At 36.5% G+C, this 24,371-nt stretch overlaps 1 protein-coding gene across 6 annotated transcripts in view; it reads right to left on the reverse strand.

Moving 5' to 3' along the window:
* The window catches only part of LOC149319683 (roundabout homolog 1), a 764,680-nt gene that overhangs the window by 44,202 nt on the left and 696,107 nt on the right, over window positions 1-24,371 (reverse strand). For all 6 annotated transcript variants that reach the window (XM_089512200.1, XM_089512201.1, XM_089512203.1 and 3 more), the window contains 9 exons: window positions 22,110-22,315; window positions 20,523-20,604; window positions 20,191-20,359; window positions 19,914-20,080; window positions 17,516-17,637; window positions 14,935-15,166; window positions 13,641-13,762; window positions 9,583-9,754; window positions 4,314-4,511 (listed from right to left, as the gene is read on the reverse strand). In XM_089512200.1, the coding sequence (XP_089368326.1) occupies window positions 4,314-4,511; window positions 9,583-9,754; window positions 13,641-13,762; window positions 14,935-15,166; window positions 17,516-17,637; window positions 19,914-20,080; window positions 20,191-20,359; window positions 20,523-20,604; window positions 22,110-22,315 (1,470 nt within the window). The remainder of the gene's footprint in view (window positions 1-4,313; window positions 4,512-9,582; window positions 9,755-13,640; window positions 13,763-14,934; window positions 15,167-17,515; window positions 17,638-19,913; window positions 20,081-20,190; window positions 20,360-20,522; window positions 20,605-22,109; window positions 22,316-24,371) is intronic.

A 24,371-nucleotide genomic window follows, 5' to 3' on the forward strand; every position in this document is an offset into this window, starting at 1 on the left:
GCCCAAGAATTTATACAGAAATTGCTAGGAATAGAATGATTCTTCTTTAGAAAACCTTTACTCTCATAGACCCTATAGATCTTAACTGAATCAATAAGACGTCTAATCAAACACCAGACCTCCAGTGTAACATCCACTCCATTTTTTGTAGCATGCGCTTCTTTTGAACAATAGAATATATTTTCTGTATTGCTAATGGGAAAAAGGAAGCCATAAAAAACTTCTTAATTCTGAGAAAAAGCAAAAGAAAAGCCACACAATAGTTTCCAAATGGGTTTTGGCCTTGAAATTTAGGTTAGTACACAGGCCACAAAGGGATGATGAAACAGCTATATAGATGCACTAGCAGCTTGTCTTTTTCCTTTTCTTGCTGCATATAGATCTGATTTTTGTATGAGGAATACAGCCCTTAAATCTCTAAGGGCTAGAAAAGCCTAATTTAGAACATGCTGCATATGTGCCTCTGTTCTTATCAAGTCACTTTATTTCTAGGAATATTGGCACTGAACAAAAATGAAAATCTCTAAACAATGCAAGCACTGTCCTTCATTTGTAGCAGTGCTGCTTTTTATCTATCTATCTATCTATCTATCTATCTATCTATCTATCTATCATCTATCTATCTATCTTAGGAAACCTATTGTGATTGTCTTGCTGGTTCTTTTTGTAGAATCAAAATATTTAGTGTTATTATGAAAGAATATACAGAGGTATGTAATAAAGCTTTTACTCAAAAACACAAAATAATGCATTTAAAATAAGCATTCTTCTTAAAAGACTAAAGCATATCTACATTAATTTGTAATAACAAGGCTATGAAAAGAGGGAAATGGTTTCTCTCTTCATGACTTGGTGAACTAAATACTAAATATGGTTGTTCGTAAGAAAACGAAGAAAAATATTTTTAAGTGAAATCTTTATATCTCAAATGCCAACTTAATGATCAAAGCTTACATTAATAAAAACACTGAAAGGGCCCATGGGCAGCAATGCACTACATAGGCAAGTATGAATACAGAAATTTCTGACAGTTGTCAAAGCTTCTCAAAGGGAGAAAAATGAATTAATGAAGTTCATGGATATTCAGCTTTTATACTGGCATTTCTGATTTGATGCTTTGGATATTGATAGATTATTTTACGATTTACATTTCCTTGAAGATAATTTTCCCTTGAAGTATATTTAATAACATGGTTTCAGTGGACATTTATTAGTGTGTGTGTGTGTATGTGTGTGCGTGCGTGTGTGTGTGTATAATTTAATAAAAAACTGTGGAGTCCTGTGCAGAATTTTTTAAGACACACAACACTGCAAACATAATAAAATAACATGAAACTAGAGTTTTAAAAATTGCATGCTTTGGATTTAGATCTACATATATTCAACTAACAGTATTAGTTTAACATGACATTATACAAAAGATTGCATGGCATCATGCAATTAGTAAAGCTAAAGAAGAATTAGTTAAAACAGCATAAAAAGTTGTCACTTAACTTTCTCAGAAAAATTATAACCAACACAAGTTATTTTCAATTCCAGGTTTATTGGGACTTAAAGTAATACTACTTAACTACAATGCTGCCACTAGTTTTACAACTTCTATATTATCATGAAAGTTTTTGTGTAAGGTATTGGGCATCCTAGAAAACACTTATGTTTTGCAGTGGCCAAGCGTAACTAAATGTTCATGTAAATTCTACCACTCAGGGAATGGTGAAACAGAGAGATGTTATTCAAAATAGGAACACATTACTTCTTATTTTTATGAGTATCAAGTGATGGAACAATACTGATAACCATACTTCTGTTTTTTTTCCCTGAAATTACCAAAGATTGCTAACCTCCAAAAGTAGTGTTTTGCACTAGTCAGCATTTTGCTACTCATTTTACCCAAATAAAGATAAAATAATCATTGTACTTAATATGTTTAAAAGCAACAACTGTAACCCTCATTCCTTTACATACGTTAGCATGTAATGCCTAGAATTCACAACTGCAGTTTCAAATGCATAACCTAGAATTATGCATTCATAACTGATTCATATTCAGGATTCCTACATTTTCAATAGTACAGGGAATACACAGAGATCATAACATTCCCTCAATCCTGACTTATTGGGCATCACCTGCTGCAGTTAACTGGAGTATGTTCTCCTGTCAAGCAGGATGCAGCAGACCAATGTTTCCACGTCTTCCTGCAAGTGATTATGATATGAGTAGGAAGTGTGGCAAGGACCCTCTTTCTGATTGTCACACTGGAGATTGCTTATGGGAGGGGAGCTAGGAATGTCAGTCTTGGACATAGTGATTGACAGGAGAATAGATGTCTGTTGCTCATAGTGGTCAATGCCAAATAAGTCAGGATCAGGGAGAGGGGTTTGAGCCAGCTCCTTAACTAAGTAGCTGATCTAGAATCTTGGCCAATATTATTTTAAAATGTTGCTCCACTTGAAAACATTGAAAAATCTGGAGATTATGAAAACATAGAGCTCACATAGAGCTTTGTTATGTTCATTGCTTAGCACAGTTAGTGTCCAGTTAAACTTCTGACACTTAACGGCTAGTGAGAAGGAGCTGGTACTTTTCTGGGTGATACTACCATGTTCCAAAAGGACAAGATGTGGAATTCCTTCAAATCTACAGTTATTTGACTTTTAATATTAAAACAAAAATGCATGAAGATTTATCTGCAGATATTGTGCTGTTTACAATATGCATTTCGGTTTGGGAAAGTCATTACCCTGCAAATGCAGATATACTTAAATTCAAATTCAAATTTTATTGCTTTTGACCAAAGGTCATTGCACAGCACAACAATACAACAACACATATAACAATATAACAGTATAAAAATACATGTAAATTATATCTAAAATGTGGGTATCTGGTACAGAATTTCTAAACAAACGAACAGCGATTGTCATTACGCATTAAAATTTTTGTCAAATATAGTCATCGCCTTTACAGTTTATGGCTATCCATAAACAGGCTATCCCTGTTATATACTTGTTTGTGATTTTTTTAGCTGCTAAGGCAAACAAAGCCACTCTCCAAGTTACATATTTATTCAGGTCCAGTAGAAGATGAAAAATCATATCCTGTGGGTTTTGACTGGGGCTGGTTTCTATTATAGGTGTAATGAACCTTTCTCTTGGTTCTTGGTAGAGAGGAAAAATATCCTTAAGTGCAACAGTATCAGTATGGCTGGGGAATGTTGGGTCTTCAGATGGTTTGGACTTCAATGCCCTGCAGCCCCCCCACAGCATGGCCAATGATAAGGGATTGTGGGAATTGGAGTCCAAAACTTCTGACAAACCAAAAGGTCTTCATCTCTACTCATGTCAGCTTGGTTCTCTTTCTCTCATCTCATCAATCTATCAAAATCATTCATTCTATATGTGATGCTGGTTGTGAACAAACCACAACTAACCAGTTCTTACAACACTGAAAATTACATAATTTGGGAGCAATAATACGACATTAATGACATCCTGTCTTTCTAGTTATAATATTTCTGAGAGGCTTGCAGTGATCTCATTGCATCACCTAGATCTTGTACTTTGGTGGTATCCAGTTTTTAGCATATTCATTCCATGTGTTGGCTGTTTCCCTTTCCATATTAGACAGTGACAGCTCTTCATACTTTATAGCATTAAGATTGGACTTCTGTAGCACATACCATACACTCTGCCTAGACCAGCCTTTCTCAACCTGGTATCCTCTGGATATGTTGAATTACAACGCCTATCATCTCTAGCCAATACTGCCATTGGTTATGCTGAATGAGATCTGGAGTTAAACACATTTGAAGAGCACCAGTTTGGGAAAGGGTAGCTTTAGGAACTTTGGGTAGTACAGTCAACACATAAGCACAGGAATGCCTTGTATTATACCAGTGGTTCAGGAACAGCACTACCTTCCAGTCACAAATAAATATGTTGTATGGATTGGTCTATAACACAATTACCTGTAGATAAAATAAAAGATAGCTAGAAGATGATCTCAGAGAATTTCTTTGCTATTGCTCTCTGGATTGGATATACAAGCATACTTCTTGGTAATGATTAAAGTGTATAACAAGCTTTTAGTATTTTTAAGAAGTTTGATAAGACTATTCTATTTGGGTTCATTTTTTGTTTAGATCAGTATGGAATTGTAAATATTTACATTTTTAGAATTTTTATTAATTCTATTTCTGTTAATTCATATCATAGGATTGTTCTAATTCGTTTTTACAACTAGCTAACCTAGCATCCCAGAAACCAGAATAAATGAATAATGAAAATGAAATGAATAAGGTCACAATGAAATACCTTTTCTGATACCAGCATAAGTACTAGCAAGTCCATTCCGCTTCTTTCGATGACGGTATAACCAAATGCTAAAAACCAAGAGGATAATCCAACAGGCAACACCAATTCCAGCAATGAATGCTGGTTGTTTCACAACATCTGAAATCTGCTGGGCTAAACTGACTTGATCTTCTGGTGACACAGGATTTCCATGAGAATCTGAAAGAAGATAACATATATTAATAGACTTTACAGACAATGCAATATTTACAGACTTAAGTATGTTAATTACAAGAGATGCTGGAATATGGCCAACATTTGTCATTGTTCTTACTCAGTGAATATTCTTTTGTTGCATTATTGTAAACTGTCATGAATCAATTTTTGAGAGAAAGGTGCGATATAAAATCATTAAATAAACAAATAAATAAATAAATTGCATCAGAGAAAGTAGTAGATGTCAAAGCTGTAGGCCAAACCAATAAAAAGGTTAAACCTCCTCAAAATTTTGGAAATTGCTTGTACTTGATATATCATAAGTGTTTTTTTTCATACCATCTCACATTCCTTCCTTACTGGGAATGAACTTCTCTCCAGTAAGTCCCTGTCTCTGTCCATGTTCATTAGCATCAAAAATGGAAGAAACGGGGAAAACGTCAGTGTATACCATTTCAAGCTTACAACAATGAATCAACAGTATTGGGGCTTCAGAATATTTTTAAACAAGCAAGCTGTTAAGAGGTTGTCTGCTCCTCCCTTCATAGGCTACATATTCCTCTCTAGACTTCCATTGCTTTAGATTCTATAAAACCTTGGCTGGATAACAATTTTTGAAAGCAGCAAGTTATGTTTTACTGCTGACTAGAAATTCTATTTTCTATTAATAGAATGTTATTGGTAATGTGAAAGTTCAACCATTCTTTCTCCTTCCAACATTTTCTATGTTTTGACTCATAATGTCCATAGTAACAAGGACATGAACACATTTATTTGCTTAAGATTTTAAGAAAAACACCACAAGACCAGACAGCCACAAAGAATTGTTTAAAGGGTGTTGTGACTAACTCTACAGTCCACTCTACAGTTTTTCTGTTTTCTGAAAGCAGTCAATGTGATACTGAAATATGGTGAAGTTTAATACTTATTTCTGTCACAATCTGTTGTTTTTTTATACTATCACACACTAGAAATATATCCCTCTCATGAACAACATACTTTTCTATTATCAACACAAACCATCCATCTTTTTAAATGTTACCTTGCTTGATATTTTCAAGCATATTGTGTGGTAATAAGGCCCTTCCCTACTGCACTGTAAAAATCTTACAGAAAATAACTCGCAAACTTTAATATTTTGGGGAACACAGAGTTTTATAAGACAAATACACTGACATAACAAACTATACTGCCATGTGTAAATACCTACACAACTCATCTAGTAAATGCCTCAGGTGCATAGAACACAATAACATTCTGCATGAACTTTTACTGTTCTAATGGCTCATATTATGGGATTTTATTTGTAAGTTAATTAGTATATGGCAATAATTCAGCTCTCACTTCGGGTATTTGCATACTTTCATATGCTTTAATATATAAATCGAGCATGAGTGCATACCCTCCTGTGGACACAAGTATCAAACAAATGTCAAGCCTGCTTGGTTTTGTACATAAGCTTCATTGTAAATTTAAATATTTGTGGGTATGAAGTCTTCAACATAAAGATCTGTCTTGAATACTATGAAGAGTCTGGTATGCATTAAATCCACATATATCCAACAGTTTCTGTGTCTACTTTAGCAGCTAACACTCCGTTGTGTATAAGTAACTGAAAAAGGTGGGGAGAGCCTGATGATTTCAAAGTGAGCACATCAGGTCAATGGATAACAGTAATCCAAACACAATAACAGCAGTGCAAATGTGTACGCGCGCGTGCACACACACACACACACACACACAAGGATAAATAAAGATATCACGTGGAAGTGTTCAAAAGCTTGAAATACATTACTCAGAAAATCTATTACAATACAATCAATATTGAGCATTCATAGAAGCAAATTATATTCACGTCAGATAAGAAAGTAATATAAACTGTACAAAAGACCCAAATTGTACTTCTGTAGCCACCTAAGGGATCATAAAGGAAAGAGTGTCACTTGCAAGAGCATCAGTGGGTCTCTGTAAGGTCCACTGCATGAGATGCAGCTTTAAACACAAAAGAATGCTCGGGAATACAGACAATTGTAATTTCTACCAAATTATTATGAAAGACATGGTAATTAGTTCACAAATCACACCTCATAATGGGAGCCGTTAAAGCAGTAAAAGTTCAAGGGGAGTTGCTTGTATTCATGATAGGATGTCTATGGCATGAATAATGCACTTAACATGTATAATTGCTTGAGTGAAGTGTCTAATAAATACACCCAGGTTACTGTTTATAAAAAATGTTAACTTTTTGTGCAGAAAAAAATGAGATGTCTCAAAAGCACATCCTTTGTATAATGCTGGCGCTATAGGGAAACACAACCCCCCCCCCAAAGAATCAATTATTTGAAGCTTTATCTACTGTCATCTTTAAGTGTGCCCATATGTAGATAATACAGGAGTGGCCCTCCTGTGGAAGGGAACCCACTGCATTTTTGGCAAACACAGAATCATCTCCCCAGATCATCCTCTCGAGAAAGCTGTTTGTACTGTTTCTAGTTGAAAGGACAGTGCACATTGCACACTGGCTGGCAAACGTGACAATAATACTGACAATGAACAGTAGCTCATGCTTGTGACCTTTCCCTCCATGTCCCCTAAAGAGTTTTTCAAAGTTTTTAAAAAGAAAAGGTTCAAAAAGTCAAATTTAATTAGAGAAACATTCAATGAAAAGAAAGGGGGGAAAAGCAGCTCACATAAGCGTGTGTGTGGAAAGCGAGTGGAAAGTAAGAGTTGGAGCTGGAGAAGATAAAAATGCCATGTGGGGAGAAAAACCAAATACACATTTGCAGCACCTCACCCAAAAAGCAAATCCCTCTTTGGAAGTCCACCTGTAGGCACTCCGTGATTGTGCAAGAAAAAGCCAGTGTCAATACAAAGTGAGTTCTCTTTCTTCAGCTACTTGGACAGCAAGAAAAGGAATTTGAAATATGATGGTACAAGGAAAGCAGAGAATGAGAGAGAAGCAATCAAAGTTGTCTTTTTTCAGATAAAGCCAACAGATGTTTCAAGCTGTCATCTTGGAAACCATAACTTTACACTAAAGTACTGTCATTCTCTCCTAGCAGCTCCAATGGCTGAATGTGTGGCATGTGCTCAAAAAATCTTGAAGTTGAGATTCTGTCAAGCAAAGGAAGTTCTTCCCTGAACAGAATTCAGCTAAGCATTGATATTAGGAACAATGAATATTGTGTTGTGTCCCCTCCGTGTTGTGAAAAGCTGACCCAAGCTAACATAACATGAGAGAGAGAGACAAATGGGAACAAAGCATTTTCATTAAACTGAAAACAGAAGTAGCAAAGAAACAATGTTGGGGAGCATATGATAGTTTTCATTCAGCTTTTTATTTATATTGTGACATGGCTAGGAGGTATGGCTAATCTAATTGAGGGCAGGGGTTTCTCTCAGACTCCCTCATGGAAATATGATTTTGTGAGCCTATTGGTCACACTATGAGGGAGAAAGACATGCGCCCAAAGCAGACAGGCCAAAAGGACTGTGCCAGGATTGTGCCAGCCCTGGATCCACAGCAGCCACATGTCCTCAGTCCTGATCCAGGACACTGCCGTGATCCTGAACTGGGCTGCAGGAATGAGTGGATTCCATCCGCTCCTTCTTTGTATAGATCTTTCCAGATGACACGACACTGGCACAGCTTCTGCCCGCACTTGGGACATGTGTCATCTAAATGTCATGCCCTCAATGAGGCACAAAGCTGGTGCTTTAGGTCCATCTGCTTTGGGCCACAGTAATGAGGAGTTCTGGGACACTACAATTCTAGGTAGGTGGAAAGCAAAGAATCTCAAAAAGTACTGACAATACTTGTCCAATGAAATAATACAGATAAGACAGCTTTGGTTCTAAACTGGTGCTTGTTATGAGTAATGTACTGGAGGAAACCTTAATCCAAACCGGACTGACTTGCTCCTGATTAATGGAAAAGCAGGTTGGGAATAGGGATATGGCCTATGTTGGATGGGGTAACACTCTTCCTGAAAACGCAAGTTTGCATCTTGGCTGTACTCCATGACTCAACCCTGAGCGTGGAAGCCCAGGCTTTGGTAGTAGCCAGGAGTGCTTTCCCACAAATTGGTGTCCACTGTGAATTTGTTCCAGGTTCCCCTGTGGATACAAAAATCTGTGGATGCTCAAGTCCCACAATATGCAGCGGCATTGTAAAATAGTGTCACTTACTGTCTATACTCATGCATAAGTCTAGAAATTTTATTCAAAAAATTGACCCCCCAAAAGCTAAGTCGACCTATCGAAGGGTCAATGTAAGTACTGTAGTATAACTCTGAAAAATAAAGGAATCATCCCCAAGTAAAAGCCAAGAGTGCAGTGTGTCTTGGAAGCATTGACCCCCTTCTATTCTCTCATCCATCAAGCTGCTAGTATGAGCATAATCAGTTTTGCCAACTGGAATTTTGTAAGTTCTTCGGCATCATTTTCCTTTGTTTCATCGTTATGATTCTTTGTTATATACCCCTACATTTTACCTTCGACTTACCCATGGGTCATATCAAAATCCATAATTTGGGCCCCAAAACTGGCCCTCGACTTATACATGAGATCGACTTTTAGTCGAGTATATAAAATGGCAAAATCAAAGTTTGCTTTTGGGATTTTATTTTTAGTGTGAATATTTTCAAACCATGGTTGGTTGAATCTATGGATGCAGAAGCTATGGATATGGTAGGACAGCTTAATTATATTTTTAATTTTTTAAATTTTTTTAAAAGTCTGTTTTAAACTTAGTAATTTGTCTTGAGCCATCTGGGTGGTGGTGAGGAGGCAGGATATAAATTCAATAAATACATAAATAGAGACCTGGAATGGGGAAAATGGGCAGTGAACAACAACAAGAAGAATATCAAGAACAATAACAAAAATACAAAATGGGAAGAAAAGTTTCTGCAGATATTCTAGAAGGCAAACTAGCTTCCTTGGCAGAAATGAATTAACTCAGTGATTCTTGTTCCACAGTGATTCTTGTTCCAACAAAAACAAAACAGAACATCTCCACCCATCCTACATGACTTCCTAAATGCAAAGCGAAACAGAATTACAAATGGCTTACCTAACTGAATAAATTGTGGCTCACTTTTCACTCCAGGTCCAGCTCCAGTACTTGCTGCCACTTCCACACTATATCTAATGCCAGGAACTAGAGAAGGAATTACTACAGAAAATGTGGAACCATCCACTGTCTTATTGATGTGATACCGACTTTCATTGCCAAGGCACCAGACCTACAAGGAATAAAGCAACTATAATGTGCACAGGCTTTAAAAGAAGACATTTAAATAAAAGTTTAAAATGTGCCATATGGCTATTTCCTTCTTTACATGGGCGTGTTACAGACCGCCCCTTTGGGGCGGCCTGTAGGTGCGCCTTTCCCCGGTGTATCTGGGCCTCAGCGGCTAGAATGGCAGCCGCTGAGGCCCCGATCCACCGCTTTCCGGGCCGTGGGGAAGCAGCAAAAGGCTGCTTCCCCGCAGCCTGGAAAGGGGTGTCCTTGGGGCTTCAAGCCCCAAGGACACCCCAACGGCAGCGGGGACTCCCAGAAAGGGGCCGCTCAGCCCCTTTCTGATTTGCGTTGCTGGTGCAGCCTTCACACGGCTCCGCCAGTGACGCAAACCAGGAAAGAGCTCCATTTCGGAGCTCCTTCCTGCTCTGCCGAAAGGGCGCATTAAGCGCCCTCGCGCGGAGTGATGGCGTCATGTCCACGCCGCCTCGTTTGGAGGTGGCACATTCGTGATGTCATCATGGCGGCGGCCGTGTGGAACAGTCGCCACCCTTTTGTGCGCGCAGAGCGTGTGCTAGGGTTAGGGGGGTGCGGAAGCACCGCCCCTTCCTAACCCTAGTACGCACTCTGCGCATACTTTAATGGCGGTCTGTAACCCGCCATAGTAAACCAGATTTAGCTAAGTTATTAGATCTGTTGTAAAAGCTGATAAATAGACGAAAACACCAATAAAAGCAAACTGTCTGAGTAACTGTGTGAATAAAGCTACAGACCTGATGATGTACCACAAATCTCTGTCTCTCTGCCTCTTTTGGCTAGTTTTGAAAAACTATTCATTTCATATGGTGAGCATTAGTGGAACAAAATCAGCAGTCAACAATTGTGGGAAACAAAATGGGAACTTTATTGCACAGGGCTCCCAGGGACCGCTCTCAGAACAGAACAGAAGGGGCCTGGAATGAGTGAGAGACGAGTGGGGGACACATTTTATCGCACACACAAGTCCCTCACTCCTTCTGTTCCATTCCTCATCCGTTCGAGAGGAGGAGATTTTTGAGAACTGTTCAAAACAGTTCTCAAAAATCTCCTGCTCTCTGGAATGGACTGGGAACAGAAGGGCAGGGAACGGAATGAGGGACTCTGTGCGCAGTAAAATGCATCCCCCACTCGTTCCGTTCCCTTCCTGGCTCGTTTGGGACCATTCTCATTGCGTCCCAGGAGCCTGATGCAATAAAGTCCTGGCATATGCCTTCCTTAGGAATCCTTGACAACAGCATGCTGGAATTTTACAGCCCACTTCATGTGCTACAGAACTGCAAGCATGGAAGAAACACAAAAAGTCACATTCCCAACCTTTCTACCCATGACCTTTCTGTGTGAAGCTGACATACAATTTGAAGCTAAAATCTAATTGTGTTCAGATGAATGAGATTGTAGAGGCTCAAGAGATCGGAAATTCTAAATAGGAAGGTCACGGTTGGAAAAGGTGTGGTCTGAGTGCATATTCCCCTCAATGCTTACAATTCTGAAATGCCTGAAGACAATTCTGGAATGCTTTCCCTAATTTGTACAAAGTGCAGTTGGATCTATAACACTCTGGATAGTCTTTAGTCTAAACACTAAAGCATGGAGAACATGATTTACAATTGTATACACAGTAAACAGCATTTCTACTCAAAATTACTGAAAGAAGGAAACAAATGCAATATGGAAAATATCAGTAAGCTATAAAATATATAATACCAAAACATTTAAAACAACAATTTTCAACCATTTCGATAGCCTAGCACTGTGATATACTAAAAAATAATCTCATTCCATGTGTATATCTTCCAAAACCTAACCTAATCTTTCATGAAACATTTTCATTTATACTATGCAAGATTGTAACACCGGATACAATTTTGAGTAAAGATGTCAGCCTGCCATTATTGCAGTGTATGAAGAAATGTGTGGGTTAAAACCATGGAAATTCTTCTTACTATGACATATGTCTTCAGTGAAATGTTCAACCCATCAAAATGTCACCACCACCAGCACCATCTCCCTTTCATGAGAGGTTCAGCTAGGCCCCTTTCTCCTCTCTTAAAGGCCCTGTACAGACTGCCACTTTGTGCTGGCCTGGGGGTGGAGTCAGGGCGTTGTGTCCAGATAACGCCTTTGACAATGCCACCAGGGCACCGTGATGCCATGCACTGCTCCAGATGGCGTGCGGTGTCATGGCGCCCCTCCGGCACTGCGTCCAGATGACGCAGCACCGAAGGGTGTCATATAGCCATGCTGCCGTGGCTATGGAGCCCTTTGGAAGGTTCGAAAAGGACCTGCCTTTTGCAGCTCCTTTTTGCACTCTCCAGAGGCAGGTTTGGGACCATGGTGTGAGGTTGCCACAGCCCTGATCCAGCTGAAGATGGGGTGGCATGCATGTTTGTACAACCCCTCAGTCTACAGGCTGACTTTTCATATAGGCAGACCTTTGTTTTTTTAAATCATGTGGCAGAAGAGTGTTTTCAATAAGGCGTGATGGGTTTTTAATTTTTTATTTGTGTTTTACATGTGTTTTAACATGTTTAAACTATATAAACAAAATAAATAAATAAATAAATAAATAAATAGGTGACACATGATTACAGTTTTAAAAAGGCAGGTTTGTTAGTATTTCTGGTTTTGTTTTCAGTGTTGAAACACAGTGGTGGCAAAAAGTTACTGATATAAGAATTTAACTGTAGATTTTGTAATTTTACCAGAAATATTTTTGTTGGATATTTTGGATAAAGAACTGGCTAGTAAATATGGATTATGTTCATATTTGGATTAATATATGGCAACAGGAGTAAAAGAATATTGTTTGCTCTAACTTGGAAACAGACTGAAGCACTGGCAATGGAAGAAAGCAGTGTTAAAGTGGTTTAGTTAGCTCAAATGGCCAAATTAACGTGTCTTTTAAAGGGTAAGACAATTGAAGACTTTTTACAAGAGTAGAAACCATTTATGGATTTTTTGTGCAATAAGAAATCTATTGATGGAATAATCTATGGTATGGTTTTTAATAATATTAGCAGGATTATTTAGGTGGATCTGTAATAGTAAAATATTTTTTTCTTATTACCGCCTGCATTGGGAGAGTCAGAGTCCTATTGTGTATTAGTTATTTGTCTTTGTCTTCTCCTTTTCTTTCTGTCTTTTTATTTTCTCAACATATATTACTTCCATTACAAATTAGACTACATTAGTTAAAACATTTTTTTAAAAAACAATTTTGTGGTCTGTCATAATAGTTTGCATTTAGTATTTCTTTTTCTTTTTCCTAACTTACTCCCACACTTCAGTGTGCATATGTTATTTTGTTTTCTTTTATTAAACTAACATCCAAATTTGTCTCCGCACAAAAACAGTGGGACTTTGGTATCTGCTGGGATTTGGTTCCAGGAACTCCTATGGATAACAAAATCCACAGATGCTCAAGTCCCATTAAATAGAATAGCAGAGCAAAATGGTGTCCCTTATATAAAATGGAAAATCAAGGTTTGCTATTTGGAATTTATATTTCTTTTCAGTATTTTGAAGCCGTGGATGCTTGAATTCGTGGATAAGGAAGGCCAACTGAACCATTCCTTGCAATTTCAGCAAGAACGTAAAAAGTGGCAAATTTTGTGACAAAACATAAATTTTAACTACATAATATGTTTACATGTGTGTAATTATACACTGATGTATTAATGTTGTTTAAAGGCACATTCTAAAAGTATAGAAATATTCTAGATCCACTGAATAACTGAAACCATACAGTGATATCATTTTATTGCAATTTGATTTTTACCACCAGATGGAGCCAAGTAACCACAAACAAGTTTTCCACAATAACTTGCATATATTTTGCTAGAATATGTTACCTTGTATTCTTGAACCATTCCATTTTGCGTGTCCTCTGGGGGAGGCTGCCAAGTAATTACAATCGCTGTTCCATTTCCATCATTCTTGGTTACTGAAACACTTTGCGGAGGAGCACTTGGAGCTTATTTGTGGAAAGAAGCATGACTGTGATTAAAGCAGTTTTTCAGCAGTGCCCTTAAACAGAACTTTTAATAGACTACAGCTAGGCCTGGCTGGAGCAAAACATATTCTGCAGTGCACAAGCATAAGGCAGATTCTTGAAGAAAAAATACATGAAAAATATAATCCTATGATATAAGAGACTCTGATCTAAGGTTTTTTTTATTATTATTTACAAAGTGTAATGGTATCTAAAAAGTGTTTCTGAGCTTGGAACATTTTTTGAAATGCATATATATTCTTTGTTAAGAGATTTATTTATTTATTTATTCATGTATTTATTTAATAAGAGTTTCATAGCACTACCCATTATTTAAAAAGTAACATGTAAGAGTATTTTAAGTGTAATATTTAACTGAAAACATATTATTAATGAATTGGTTTTTAGTTAATTTTTAATGTTTTTAAATACACTTAAAAATACAAAAACAATTCCAAATCTCCGAAAAGCAAAATTTTTAGATTAAGTAAGCTCAATATACCAAAAATCAAAGTTAAACTCCATTATTTTGAAAAACATGTTCAAAAATAAATGACGTTGCCCCATCATCCCTAAAAGTAACATATGTAAAGTGTGTTACTTATTTTTTTTTACTTTACACTCTTTTGTACATTTGGTTTAAAACTACAACCACACACACAAAAAATCTGAGCTGAATGATGCTTTATGTTTTTGCCTTCATTTATTTTTTTAGCCTTAGCTCATCTTAAATTTCATCAATGTAACCAGTATGGATAGGAAGTCCCCTAATGTGTGGTTTTCACTCCTTGAAGTACAATTCTTTGATGTTGTATGGTGCCTGTGCTAGATACTGATTATTATGTATGTCTGAATTTGACACAAGTCATTGTGACCAGACCATGACCTCGACAGACATGCATAACAGAGAGAAGTGTATTTCTTATTATGTCATATTATTTCTCTTTCACACATTTTTTAATATTTACTTCTGTGTCAACAAACACATCACACAGCAATCAGCTCTATGCACTGACAGTCTTTTAGTGGTAAAGGGCTGAGTTCCAATTTTAAAAACGTACTTCAAACAAAACCAAGTAATGAACATGTCAAGGAAAAAACAAGTGAGGATACTTCAAAAAGAAAAAGATAAAGGCAGTCATGCTGCTACTTGCCTTCTTCCAGAGTTTTGGCAAATTTCACTTCACTATCAGCTCCTTGAAACTCATTAAAAAAGGGCCGTGCCTTAATTTCATAGTTTACTCCTTTTTTGAGCTCAGGAATGACAACACTGTTTTTTGTTGGTGTCTTCACTTCAAAAATTAGCCATTCAGAGTCCCCTTGAGAAACAGTTGCTGGTCTGTATAAAATTTTGTATCCCTGAATATACTGGGATTGTTGATCAACCTAACAGTAAAGATAGAAATGTAATGTTAACTGGTTAGTAAGTATTCACTGAAATAGTTTAATGTTGCAAAATATATAAATTGCGGTAAGGCCATGGTGTTCATCCATCTTTGTATTTTTGTTTTTTTTATGATAATTAACATCAAATAGCAGCAAGGCTCTGGCTGTGATTTAAACAGCTGCTTTTGGAAGCAACTCAAGGAATAGCACATGCTCAATGAGATTTATTTTTCAAACATACTTTGAACAGTAGGCTGCATGCCATATTACAAACTTCTTTTGAAAACCTCGTTCATTTCAAAACCTCTTTTTTGGAGAGTGTGGGGCTGCTGCTTGAATGATATAAGCCTGGGATGTGGACACAAACTTGGGATGTGACATAAATTGGGATGTGACATAAAGATTCATATGCAGACAAGCAATAGGGTGGATATTTCTGATAAAGTCACTCTCTATTTGACCAAGCCATTTCAGGAGCAGTGATGAAATACAATGTCTTTGTAAAAAGAGAAATAATGTAAAAATAAATATTATTAACAATCTATTTAGTTGATATAATGTGCTATATAGTCAGATAATCCCATAATACAAAAACTAACATTACCATAGTTCAAAAAGCAGAATCATATTTTGTATATTAAAAAAAGGATTTCATATTTCACTCACAAGGGCATAGAATGTAGTAACAGAAAGGAGGAAAGTATAACTGAAATTACCAAGGACAAATCAGAGCATTTCAGAGCATCTGAGATACATGACAGAATGAGCTACAAAACCACTTTGACTCAGAAATTGACCCAAACTATTTAGTACAGTGCTAGAATCTAATTATATATTACAATGCAAATATTGAGATAACTGAAGCGCCCAATATTTCTACAATCCAACCTAGTTATTTATTGTTGAAAGAATTAACAGCCTCCCAGCCTTATACAATGACCTATTTCCCCCTCCTTATTTCCCCTCAACACATACAACTAATAAAAGGGACTCCAGTCCACAAAAGTTTATAATTAATTAATACCATTATCTTTGTCACCGGATTCTTTGTCATTTTCCCATGAAGAACACAGATTAGATTAGAGCAGCCAATTGGCCTAACCTCAGTTCTGCTAACTGTGCTTGGCTCAATTAAATATATCCAAGATTGAGCAAGTCACTTCATCTCCTTCATGTTCCCAGCTGGCAACACAGCACAGAAAGGTTGCTTTTTTCTTACATTTATCACTTAAGGGTCCAATACTAACTCATTGTTTATTGAGAAAAAGCCAAGCTATGAATGCATATTAGAAGTGAATTTATTACAACATTATGTGGTTCTGATACGTTTATAACACTGTCCATTAGCAAGACTTTTTTCATTGCCTGAAATATTTAAATTCTCAATGTATGTTAGAGTTAGTGCATGACATTACAGGAACCTCAATATTAGGAAGACCATTAGGAAGGTTTTAAGTGGTTGGTTAAACATGAGGCAGCTCATTGCAGGTAGCCCTTTGAGCTGCAATTCCCTCTAATTACCAAGTGTCACAACAGCTAACTTTTTTCTGTTCCTTGATAACATGTAACATTACAGTTACACCACACTATAGCAAAGGTTGCATCTTAACATTCATATACTCCATTATAAAGCTTGGGCTGGTCAAAAAATGTTTTTTGCTAGAAGTTTTATGAATAGAGTTTTGCACATGTGGAGTTTTCTACATGCTTTGTAAAGGTGGCTTACAAAGCATTTGAAGACAATTCAATATGAGACAATAAGCTATAACAAAAAGACAAGCTGACCATAGTATAAGCAATAAATAATCTAGTCATAGCTTTCTTTACTAAAATCTTCCCTCCTAATAATGCAGTATATATACCACCCTTTCTTTCTATATCTTTTATTTTATGTTTGAGCTATGCACTGTTTCTACTTTTATTCCGTGTTTCTGTTTGAAATTATCAACAATTATTTTTAGAACGGAAACATGCTGCATTTGCCAATATTCACTTGATCCCTTTGCATCTCCTAGTACTGGTTAGTGATGCTCAAACTACAAAAAAACAAAAACTTTCTTTTTTATATTTTAATCAAATTCTATTTACTGTCATCCCTGTTACTATTTTGTAAACAGCAAAAAAGTAACCTCTACAAGCTCCTTCTATGTACAGTACAACAGAAAACAGCCAAACAAATATATGTGCTTATGTGCATAGGAAGGATCTTTAATGATGTTGTGAATGATCATAAACAGTTTTATCAGCATCAGTTCAGAATTTAACAGGAATATATCACTATATGCTTTGGTAAGCTTTTTAGGACACATATTTGATAGGCTGCTATGATTTTTTAAAAAAATTACTTACTGTCCAGTGAACTTCAATTGAGGAAGAAGAAAGTATTGTGGGATTATGGAGATGTAGAACAACATCACCCAATTCTCTCTGTACTTGTTTGTGATCCACACCCTGACTGGTAGGTGGAACATCTGCAACAATTTTAACAAAGACCTGTTATAGTTTCCCAACATATATAACAACGAGCTGGGGAAAAATGGTTGCATACCACCATCAGCCACTGGCAGAAATTTTCACATCTTAAGAAAATAATATTGCATATCTTAAATTGTATTTAGTAGAGGGAGAACTTGGAGAGAGGAACTAGGGATGAAGGGAATTGATTTAAAACTGAAAATGGCCAATGATCAGGGTTGACAAATTCTATTTGGTCTTGGTGGTGTCTACCAAAAATTGTGGTCATCAGGACATGCTTGTGCCTTATGGGATTTTGTACCTAACCTGTGGTGCTTCTTTGAAACACAGCACAAAGTCCAAAACAACTCTGTTGATGCCTCCAAATATTATTTTGTGATGTCTAGCAAAGGAATACCGACCTCTTCTGCCTTTTGGAGTTCCAATTACCCAGCAAGCCTCCATGCCTGAGCTGTTCCCCTTACATGTCAGAGCCAGAGAGGATTCTGTTCAAACTGACAATTTTTTTAAAAAATGTAAAATTTCTAGACAAACTAGAAATATACAAGAGAACTGTACTTCTAAACTCAATATTAAGATTATGTTTCAATCAAATCCCATTAAATTAAATTTCAGCAAGTCCAGAAATTCATTTGTAAGTGTCCTGCCAGCACTCTTCTTCAAGATCATTCTGTACTATCTTACTCAAGTTGTGGCCTGCCCCAGACTATCCATTTTCTTAAGTGACTGAAGTTGTTTGGCAGGAAACAGAAAGGGAAACATCTAAAAGAGGGCTGGGCTCCATAGAGAAAGAAGTCTGAGGATTCTGATCATGACTAGAATCTGATACCTGAGTAAAATCAACTTACACTACAACTCTGGCCTGTTAACAAAAAACGTACAGTAAGAAAAACTTGATTTGGATATAGATGTGCACTTCTGTTGATTCGTTTGGCCCATTTTCATTTCCTTTTCATTTCCCTGGTTGCACACAGCATTTTGAACTTCCCACTGAATACACCATTTTGTTTTAGAAGGTACCTTGCCATTAGGTCCCTTAATTCTGAGAATGCTTATTCCCTGATCAGATGTGATCAGGGGATGAGGCTTTGCTGGCCTCTCAGGAGAGAGACCAGCAGTTAAAATAAACTTTATGTGTTCGTGCCACGTTTGTAGAGACGTTCAGGTGGGGCTTAGGCTATTTAAGGCCTGCCAGCCCTGCACTCTTCCTCTTTGGAAATGCTGTTCAATCAGGGGCGGCTGGGGAGGTAATCTAGGAGTGTACCACCTGCCCCAGCTGCTCCCACACTAGGTTATTCCCCAACAGTTCAAAGATCTTGAAGAAATACAGTTAAATAGATTGAGTTAAATAAAGTTGCCCATTTATAACCCAGTTGTCTGTGTTTGGTCTCGTTATTTCCTGAGTTGATCAGCAATCTGTTTAGGTTATTGTAGCAGACTTTCTATGGTGCTGCTCTTAGAACTTCAGCTGCAAATACAGTAGCCGTTGTATGACATGTATTTATAAACCATATAATACTGGTCTTGTTCTACAGAGTTTTTAACAGTTAATGCTACTCTTCATTTTTTATCATTAATCCCTTTTTTGATTGTGCAAAAAATTATCCAGCCTTTCACAGTTTATAAATTTTATTATTTTTATTTAGGTATCACCTGTACTGATCCTAAAATGAAAGAATAGTCCCTAAGCATTTTGGATAAGGGAGATTCAACTAGTATTGATTTATCATTATACTCATTATACTTCTGTGTTTCATTACACAGGAAAAACACATGACATCTTAAAACATTCTTTGAAACATTATGGAATTACACATGTATAGATTGCTTCTACTCTTGTGCCCCCACTGTGGTTAAAAGGTTGTGCATTACTTAACTAACACCAATTCATGTTTGGTTGGGTGCAATTCTATCATTTTATTTTTTACAATTAAAAATGAGTTACTCTGTATGATGGCATACTTTCTGAGCAATAACTGTTTAGTTATCCAAAACTTTTATTTAATATTTGTGAAAGCACAGCTCCTACTGCTAACCCCCCCTAACTTTTCAGATTAAAAAAATAGCCTTTCTCTTTCTCACTGAACACTGCTGTGTACATACAGTTGTTTCCCCAACACCAAAGAATTCCTAACAAAGATGTCTCCAAACTGGATTGATAGCAGTAGTTAAAATTGGTGTATGTGCTTTCCTTTAAACAACATACCTATCTAAGCTGAAAATCAAGGATGCAAATGATTGCCTTCAGCTCAGTGTTTAATACATGTTTTACCTTGTGTTTTCACTGGGTCAGATATCTGGCTGGGATCGCTAATTCCATATGCATTGGCTGCCCGAATGAGGAAAAGATAAATTGCATTTGGTTTCAGTCCTTTAACAGCAAATGTTTCTGTTTTCACATTTTCTGCTACAGTTTGCCAGCTGCTGCCAGCTGCATGGCTAAGGAGAAAACGTACATATACACATATATACAAGACGGGTTAGTGCATGCCTGTGATTTAACAAGCTTAAAACATAAGCACAACTAGATCACATGAAAGGCATAATACCTGAAGGCCTCTATTATATAAGAGGTTGGAGTTGCACCTGAATTCAAATTAGGCTTCCAGGACAGTGTTACTGTATTTCTGCTGACATCAGCAACTTCAGGTTTTGATGGTGCACTGGGAATCAAGTTAGGATCAGTGGGTCTTGGTGGCTGCACTGGAACTCCAAACTCTAATAAAAGACAATAAAGGCATATGAACAGAAAGCTTACACAGGACTACCAATGTGCTTGTATCAGCACACTTAAATTTATATTATAATTAGAGACAGTGTAGACTGCAACTGCTTACATTCATGGTTTCTGCTGTAGCCAAAGTAACCCTGATTAATTTACCTTGGACTTCAATGAAAGCACTCCATGATGCTTCACCACTTGGAGTTGAGGCAATGCAGGTGTACCGACCAGTGTCACCCAGCTGAAGGGAAGAAAACATAATAAAAATTTATAATAATCAGACACTCAATAGGTTTATCTGTCCAATCAATATAGGTTAACTCACTCAGAGTCTCCAATTATGAGATTTAAGGAAAGAAAGGGGGCACTCAATCAACAAATAAAATACCTTAACCCTGTGCCATCTACTTTTAATTATGCCATGGTTCTTGCAAAATGATGAGAAATATACTTAAGCACATAAAGTACATAGAGTAAGTGATTAGGATACTTCATCACTTAGACAACTTTGGTTGTCTCTAATTAGCCTGGCTGCTAATATACACAACATTCTTAAATGCCATTGAACTACTACTGTCCTTATCACATTACGCTTTTACAGTGCTATATTCCACTTCAGCTGTCATGGCAACATGCTATGGAATTCTGGGAATTTAGTTTAGGGAGGGACATTTAAAATTCTCAGCCAGAGAGCTCTTAGACCTCACTAAATTACAAATCCCAGGATTCCACATGATGTTGTGATGGTAATTATAGCAGATGTTGCTATAACACAGTAGTATGGTAAGAACATATATCAGAAATGAATAAATGATTATAATACAAAAAAGGAATGACTGAGCATTACAAGACAAAATTGTTCCATTTTCTTGACCATATGCAGTCTTACAAGATTTTTTTCTGCAGAATTAAAAGAAATAATATTTGTTTGTAGCGATTTAGATAAATGGTCCCTTATACTAAAATTATGAGAATATAAATCCTTGGGTAAATCTATATGAAGAAAGAATGCAAAAGTAATACTAAAATAATTAAAGTTGAACCAATTCTGAAAAAGTTGAGCTAATTTTTTGTTTGTTTGTTTATTCCAGCAGAACATGTCAGCAACACAAATTCTGTGGTGGCGTGAAGAAATGTCTGGGCAGGTAAACACATTGTTTCATGTAAACTTTTGTATGAAAAGATTTATTTCCATTGGTCTAATTTTATTAACCATAGAAAACATAAAAATGACAAAAGGGAGAGCTACCACAAAAGAAGTTAAACTATAGTTAAACTGAACCTAGAAGGAATATCTTAAAAACTGTTTAAAGCTAAGATGTCAGTCTTTGCAAAAACTTTGGAACTGTAATTTAGTTACTGCTTACTATTTACTCATTATAGAAACCTGAAGTGTTCTTATAAAATGTTTATGGTAAAGCCTCTACCCATTTACAAACTTTGTTTCACTATCAACACCACTATTACCACCATGGGGTACCAAAAAAAATTTCTAAATTAATTCTTCTATAACAAATTTTACTTATGAAATCTGATATAACTTCCCTTTGGCTCTGATATAATCTAAAGTACTTTGGGAATGCAGAATAAGCTATTTCAAGAAGAGAAGGCTAAAAGAAAGATAATATTAATGTGGTTATTTAACATTTCATCAGTTCTAAAATTGGTGACTGCAACATTCTTGGCCCCAAGGCAAACACCAAAGAGCAAAATACATTGTACTGTGTAATTTCATTATTAAACTACCTTGGCATATCGAATCTGTAATGCCCCAGTCTCCAGCTGCTTGATACGGGAATCCTGTGTAGAGATGAGGATGCCATCTTTTCTCCAGAGAATTGTGGGCATTAAGGTGCCTGCAGCCACACAGCTGAGTACCAAAGTACCATCCACAGCTACTGTCTGATTCACAGGACCTTGGCGAATGACAGGCGGAGGCCGGTCTGCAATCACTGGCAAAAGAACAACAGGGAGAAAAATGAAGATTTCTGCAACTAGAAGCAATTTTTTTTAATCATCTAAGCAACAGTGGTAGCCCTAGGCTTTAAAATAATCTAAAGATAATTAAATAAGCAATTAAAGTGGAAGGCATGCATTATTCAGGGGATAATAATATGATGTTCAACTACACAATATCCAATATTATTAAGAGGACAAAAGTGGTGTCATATATTAGACTCATTCTGGCATTCACTTAGTTTCATTAACCTTCAAAGAGTCTCTGAATAATTTTTCAATCTTCTCTGAAAGGTGTCTTTTTCTATTTATTTTTGTTACACCAAGTAGCAGCTCAAATTTAATAGAGACAGGAATTTCTCAGCATTTTTTTAAAAAAAAACCTAAAACTTGTTAGTATGGTGACAATTTAACAGATTTCAGATATAGTCAACTGGTGCCATCTCTACTGTACAAGATTTCCGAAATGACAATGTCCTTATTGATTAGTGAAAACATTAAATATAAATGTGAGTTAGCATTACAGCTGATTAAACAAACACAAACTTCATTTATATACCACTTCATACCACCTAAGCAGTGTCTAAGCAGTTTACAACATCAATGTTGTAAACAAACACACCCTATTCCATTTTTTTAATGCAAATAATAAATAATGTTAAATAACTTTTACAAGGCCTTAAGTCATTTTATTGCATTGTACAGTTGATCTGCAAACTGTGAGAGTAGTTAATTAACTGTTTTTTAAAGTGTACAAAATATTGTCAGATTGATACAAAGAAACACTTTGGATTGAATGGTGATTGGTTGAGATTGGTTTACATCACAAAAGAGTTAAGACTGGTTTATAGCACAAAATCACCAAAAAGAAGGAACATTAATGAAGTTAACTCTTGCATATACAGTCTGCCCTTTCTTTACCCTTGTGCATGTGGCAGTGCAGCAGCATGGCAGTGCACACATGCCATGGGCGCACGCCGGATTATTTCCTATGGGATGTGTATGCTGAAAGCCGCATATGACGCGGGCGCACTATATTAGGAGTATATTTCCATAAAATTCAGTATTTGGATAATTTCACTATGGAATATGTTTTGCTTTTAATTTATTAACAACAACACTTCCTCAGATTTATATTATTTATTTTTCATAGTAATCTAGGGAAAATATTTTAAGCCATTAAATGTTATCATCATCTTTTTTGACAGGTTGAAGGTGTTCTCTGTTATAATTATTACACAACAGTGCCAACCAAGCTGATTTGACTGCACTCAAAAATGTAGTGTAATATTTTTTAGACTATGCTATATTTTTCTCCAAAATTATTTCTTTCTCAGAGCTATTGTTGTTATGTGCCTTCAAGTCAAGACTGACTACACTAAGGTAAACGTATCAGAGTTTTCTTGGTGGAATTTATTCAGAGGAGGTTTGCCCTTGCCTTCCTCTGAGGCTGACAGTGTAACTTGTCCAAGGTCACCCAGTGGGTTTCCGTGCCTAATCAGGGATTCCAACCTGGGTTTCCAGAGTCATAATTCAATGCACAAACTATTAACCATACTGATGCATATGCTATATTAACACTTAGGTACAATTCAGTCATCAAAATCTTAGTCAAGTTACCAAGGGAAATGAATGGAGTTCCCAAGTGTCACATATGAGAAGGGATGTTCTTAATTTGAGCACTTGAAACCTTATCCATTATGTAGATTAGAATAGACCTACCCCTCAGTCCTGTATTTTGGGTTGTGAGAATGATAGGAGGAACACATGTTCTGTACAGTGGACCCTTGTTATTCACTGGGGTTTGGTTCAAAGATCCCCTGTGGATAACAAAATCCATGGATGCTCAAGTCCCATTAAATATAATGACATAGCAAACTGGTGTCCCTTATAAAAAATGGAAAATCAAGGTTTGATATTTGAAATTTATACTTTTTAAAAACATTTTCAAACTGTGGATGCTTGAATCTGTGTATAAAAAGTCAGTGTATAAGAAGGGCCAACTGTACATCTAACCGAATTTGAGATTCAAGTAAGTTTTACTTCGAATCA

This window comes from Sceloporus occidentalis, unplaced genomic scaffold (assembly GCF_023333645.1).
Source record: "Sceloporus occidentalis isolate IW3139 unplaced genomic scaffold, rSceOcc1.0.p SCAF_2, whole genome shotgun sequence".
Taxonomy (NCBI): domain Eukaryota; kingdom Metazoa; phylum Chordata; class Lepidosauria; order Squamata; family Phrynosomatidae; genus Sceloporus; species Sceloporus occidentalis.